This window comes from Malaya genurostris, chromosome 3 (genome assembly GCF_030247185.1).
Source record: "Malaya genurostris strain Urasoe2022 chromosome 3, Malgen_1.1, whole genome shotgun sequence".
Lineage (NCBI taxonomy): Eukaryota > Metazoa > Arthropoda > Insecta > Diptera > Culicidae > Malaya > Malaya genurostris.
Window position 1 is genome coordinate 254363969 of NC_080572.1, and position 6000 is coordinate 254369968.

The 6000-nt window shown below is 35.8% G+C and overlaps 1 protein-coding gene across 3 annotated transcripts; it reads left to right on the forward strand.

Annotated features, from left to right (window-relative positions):
- The first annotated feature begins 2464 nt into the window (after window positions 1–2464).
- Window positions 2465–3591, forward strand: LOC131438673 (protein MIX23). Of its 3 annotated transcripts, none has more exons than XR_009230967.1 (4): window positions 2465–2639; window positions 2813–3085; window positions 3148–3435; window positions 3489–3591. XR_009230967.1 is itself a non-coding variant. In XM_058608842.1 (4 exons), the coding sequence occupies exons 3-4, from the start codon at window positions 2828–2830 to the stop codon at window positions 3253–3255; spliced, it is 366 nt and encodes a 121-aa protein (XP_058464825.1). In that variant the 5' UTR covers window positions 2506–2639; window positions 2695–2729; window positions 2813–2827; the 3' UTR covers window positions 3256–3591. The 3 variants fall into 3 exon arrangements, 2 of the variants coding, with proteins under 2 accessions (XP_058464824.1, XP_058464825.1); XM_058608842.1 differs by adding an exon at window positions 2695–2729 and having other exon boundaries at window positions 2506–2639; window positions 3148–3591; XM_058608841.1 differs by having other exon boundaries at window positions 3148–3591.
- The last annotated feature ends 2409 nt before the right edge of the window (window positions 3592–6000 follow it).

Genomic DNA, 6000 nt, shown 5'->3' on the forward strand with positions numbered 1-6000 from the left:
TTCAAGCTAATTAGCCGTTATCAGGAAAAAACGCGTGACATGATAGTTTTATTCATTCGGCAACATATTTTCAATTCTGTTCAGTGTGTTGAAGTGTATTTTTTCAAACTGATGCATTTGTGTGCTTTGATGTATGACTTACGCATAGAGAAAACTCAACCAAAATGATTTATATCAAAAATTTTCATGGGAGATGATCTGTCAGTTTCCTCATGAAATCTTGACAAATTTGTTCATGAAATTATGTATAAAAGGCATAATTTCATAAGAAGATGTGTTTCATGATTTCATGATTTTTTAATCATGGTTTTGGCAATAGCCCAGCACAGCATTATGAACAACCTGAGGCTGCAGATAGAGTGAGTGCGAGAAGTTGAGCTGAGCTGGTGAATGACATTAGCAGGTCAAAAGCGGTCTCACTTCCCTCAGTTTCAGGCGCTCACCCTATCGGTGGCCTTAGGGTGTAAACCATTATGTGAGTTTTTTTAGTTTTTGATTGAAAATATTCATCTAATCGTTAACTTTGATTGGAAATGCGGCCTTTATTACATAAGTATCACCAGTAAGATTGAGATCTTTTTACGTCGCTTTAAATACGCGAAACAATAGTAAACAAAAACTTGGCTGTAATATTGTACCTTACAGCCGAAGTAAAAACCAAACTGATTTTAACAGCTACATGAAACAATTGCAAAACTTAGACCTGCTCTAATTCAATATAATCTCATTTTATCCCGCACAAACTCTTCTAATCTTTCATAATCCAGCTAGTCTCACACAATCACTATTGAACTTTCTTAAACTTGCTAAATTTTGTTTGAGCTCTGACAAAGTTGATGAATGATTTGTTTCTGGTTTAGGCTATGTTACCAAGTCGAAGTCCAATGATAAATAGTCCAATGATAAATATATGAATCTATTTAAAGTTCTGGTATATTTTACAACATTAATTTAAAACATCCTACTTTTACCTACCTCAAATAAATGAAACATGTCGAATCAAAAATTTTCTTTTCCAGAGATTTTTATTATTTCAACATGTCGGGAAAGAACTCTCGATCAGAAAAGGAAAATTTACCTTCAAATTCTAACTGCAGTGGATTGCAAATGACACCCAACAATCGTGCATCGGCTGATCAGGAAAAGAAGGAATTGATGAGTTTGCTGCATAAATACAACGACATTAAAGATGCAACGCAGAAAGTACTCGGAGCGCTTGCTATGCTAGATGGAGTTACTGTGAAAGAAATGCACGAAAAATATAATTTACCTCTTGATTCCTAAAATAATACATGTTTAATTCGTGAAGCAATTATTTTATGAGAAATAAATTATCTAGCAACCTTATGAATAAATGCAACTAATTGAACGCACAAATATTATTTAGCGTGAATGCATTTTCATAGCAACGTTGGTAACATAATGTATTAAATCAAAGACATCACAATTTACGAATAAATCTTAACTTTTCACGAGCGGCGCCCCTGGAACTGAACTGAATTAACATTGGTCCTTCTCATTCCGGCAGGTGAGTCCCGGCCACGGAAGAGACCTGAAACTGAACTGAATTAACATTGGTCCTTCTCATTCCGGCAGGTGAGTCCCGGCCACGGAAGAGACCTGAAACTGAACTGAATTAACAATATTGGCTTCTTCACTTGTTTTCATCAAACAAGAAAAATTAATAAGATATCCAGCTCTCACATTTCCCGGCAAATCATTGGAAACATCCTTTTTTGCAAGAAAGGTGCCCTCTATGTACTCAATACGATGTTTCAATGTGATAACGTGTGATTTATCTGCAATATTTCTTGAAAATAGAAAATTATTGCATTTGATGTTCAGTGCGTCTAATATTTTTCACATCGATTAATAATCACATTAGCGGCCCTTACACGAGAATTATTTTTGTCATTTTTTAATGATGACTAAGCAATGATATTTTAAATTTGCATAGAAAACTCCTCATTACCACATCATACACGTTCATTAAAATGATATTATTTTTTAGTAATGACACTTTTAATAATCGTGTAAGGTCCGCTATTGAGATCGTTGCAATTCTCGGTTAATTTTTCAAAAGGGCGTATAAGCAAGTGACAATTTCTCTTTGTTTTCTTTCTCTTCATTTAATTACCAAACGGTTTCCACGTTTATCACTCAACTCTTTACATGAAATGATACCCGAAACTTTCGACTTTCAAACAAAATAGTGATATCAAAGAAAATCTTTTTAGTCACATCACAATAATCGAAAGAGAGAGTGATTAAAGAGAAACTGTCACTTGTTTATACGCCGTAATGAAAAATCAACCGAGAATTCTTTTTTTGGTGTGTAGAGTTTCTGGACAAAAAAAACTACTTAAAATAATTAAGTTTTTGGTAGCGTGCAGAGTTGTCACATATTGCCCATCCCTGAATATAGGATCTCATCTGTGTAGAATTATTCCAAATGTCAATCGAAAGTAAAAGTCTCCTGATGGTTGATGAGACGAAATTTTGATTTTGTTTCTTAAATTTCTGCACGATATTTTCTCATTAAACATTCTAGAATTAAACATTAAGCATTAGAATTTGGTGGGCAGTATTAGTCGAAAATGAGTTTCAACTATGAATGTGGCGACTTTTCTCAATTTCAGGTAGTAATCTATCGTTAAATGTTAGCATGCCGAATAATTTGATACTCTTGACTAGGTTGTGTAATCTTGCCGAATTGATAACACGTTAATGTATGCGATAGACCCATCTATTGCAGTCACAAGCAATGCAATAACTATGTTTACAAGTTTATGAAAATGCTTTACCTTTACAGGAAAAACTAAAACAGATGCGTGATTTGGATGACAAAATTATTTACGCGCTCAATACATCCTTACCGACAGAGTCCTTCAAGGGTCAAGTAGACCCCGGAATGAAATGTCGTGATCTGCACCAGCAGTTACAAATAGGTTACAACCATCGACAGGAAGCGATTAAAAACTGCATTGTGTTGTGTGCGGACAACGTGAAGCAATTAAAGGATAAGCGTGAAGAAAGTAAAGACGACGTTGCTCTTAACAAGCAGTTCAAGACCGAACAGAGGAAGGTAGACAACCATAATATTCTGCTCTAATTTTAGTGACGAATACTTCTTTTCTAAACTATTAGTTACGTTTGCTTCAAGCCGAACTTAGCGTCGAGGACATCATTCGAGAACGCACACAAAAAGCCTTCCGAGAACGATGTCGATTGTTTGTGAACATTGATTCGTTATAGTGTTCTGCGTCGTTAACTTCTTTGTAGATGGGAGTGTTTTAGTTGAACGAAATAGTTTTGTCCGCCAACAAGAAAACTACACGGTCTAAACATTGTTGCAATAAAGGTACAAAATTTGTGCCAAAAACAGGACTGAATGGTAACGCATTTAACAACGAAAAGGGATTCTTCAAGCGAGTGGTTCGTTTTTGTTGAAACAGCTGTACGATCTACTAATTACTCTATTATCTCAGTTATTTGTAGGCACAAACTTTAATATCAACTTACAAACCTATAGCGAAAGGCCTTGTTCGTTCTCTAGTGGTGAAATATAGCTCACATAACATTTTATACGTATTTGTGATTTTAGTTTCGCAAGCTTCATTGAGAAATATCCAATTTTTCGCCGATTATAATACAAGTTACATTTATTTAATTTATTATGTATCTAGATGGAATGCGAATTATTCATTCTGTATTTCGATTGAACTCGAGTTTTCATATAAAAGCATCACTAGATCGAAATACAGAACTCAAATATCATTTGGATCGAATAATTTGAACTCGTTCGTAATACAGAATCGGGGTGAGTATCTGCCCAACAATTGGTGAAATAGTAGAAGTGTTACCATTTAAGCCGAGTCATGAACCTCTCACAGTATTATATGTGTGGTATAATATCTGCATCCAGGCGTTAAGACAGCAACAGCACAACCGCTAATCAAAGCATAAACATTTTTATTAGGGCTATTGTACCAATAGTCAGCTCATTAGTAGAATCGTCATACTATTAGACCGATTACCGGACTTTCAACTAATTACGATATCTATGCTTCGGCTATAAGAAGCAATACCGCAGATGAAATAGTTCGAAACATGTTCAAAGCTACTGTAATTGCGACAAGAAAACTCGAAACGAATGCACCTATTTTCATCTTACCCTGAAATCTATCGAACAAAAAAATCAGATCTCATTCTAAATAATGGTTCTCGTATACGAGATGACTACTGGAGCCGTTATCCTATATTCTGCAGTTATGATTTTGCATTTCAGATGGCTTACTTATGCATAGAGTTGATCGTTTCTAAAACTATACTTGACAGTGTACTCGAGTGCTAACAATTATACTCAGTATCTTTTGAAGGCGAAGAAGCGGACCTGTCGTTCCTCCGATTCGTTTTCAGTGACAAGCAAAGCATTCTTTGAGAGAACGGTTTGAACGCCAATACGGAAAGGTTCAACAATGACATTGCTATTCCACTCTTATCGACTCAGACTCATTAGTGGCAAATACATTTGTGTATCGTCGGTATGCATTCCTCAAGTTAGACATCGACCGCCTCATAAAATAGTCCTTCCTGCTCTATCATTGGTTCTGGGAGATTTCAATTCTCACGGAATCACATGAGGTTTCCTCTATGAAGGTAATAGATCCTCTGTAATATATAATCTGTTTTAGATTTGTCCATCAGCTCGACATCAATTCTACAAGAATGCACCTGGAAAGTGTTTCCTGATTCACACGGTAGTGATCATTTATCTCGTTTTTCCAATTTTGGAAGCAACTGAATAAATCCGAACCAAACGATTTACTGGTATTATTTATAGAAGGCCTCCCAATCCTGATGGCTAAATGAAATACTTACAAGCGGTTTTTAAACCTGGGAAGGAATCCTCAGAATTAAAAAAAATCTCATACCAGTAAGCGTAGCTATTTGGCGAGGGTTTGCCTAAAGAAATCCTAATGCGGGGGACGGGTATAGCGTGATGGATAAGTCGATGCCTTTCACGCAGCCCGCCTGGGTTCGATTCCCAACCCCACACATAGGGTCAGAAAGTTTTCTGGCCCGAAGAGGCGAATGACATTAATGTTAAAACCTCTATAATTGAAACAAAAAAAAATCCTAATGCGAACTCGTTGGAAATTAGCCAGGCGACTGAGAAATCGGATGCGAACGAAAAATAATTGAAATCGATGGATATTTGACTTTGTAATGAATTATTGTTCAGAGTGTTTCTACGCAGAGAATTATCCACCAGCTCCCTGCAAATGGTGATCTTATTGGAAGTTCTTTTTCAATGATGGAATTGTCAATAGCACTGTTGTCTTGCAACAGAAATGCTCTAAGATTGGAAAGAATAAAATTTAACATGGTGAATAATTTGCCTGATCTCGCAAAAAGAAGTTTGTTGACATTATTCAACAAGTTTCTTAAGCAAAATATTGGCAAGTAATCGCAACATTCAAAGATCTATGGCAATATAGTGCTGCATTCGAAAAATTTTCGAAAACATTGTACATGGTTCGAGACGAACGGTTAGTGATCCGTAGAAATAAAGGGATAACGATTGCATTGTTTCCCACTGATATACGAATCGCTTTCACTCAAAAACTTCAGTATTTTGGATATAGAAGGATCTTTTGATTCAGTTTCCATTGAAGGCTTCAAAATTAGTATGATAATTCTATTCGATTATTAAACTCATAACACATAATTATTTGCACAACCTTTTGCCAGATAAGCGCATGAATTTTTCCGATGGCGATCTGAAAATGGTCTCCCAAAGGGCTCATGCCTTAATCTTCTGCTTTCTACACTGAACATAATTTTTACCTATTTTTTTTAGGAGAAATCACTCGTTGTCGAGCTCTTCTATCAGGTGTACAACTTTGCTTCCGCCGTTTTTTTCCAAAATTAAAAGCTTTATCACGAAAAAGTGCTTACAGATGTATTATTCCAAGTATTGTCTCGAAAAAAGGAGTC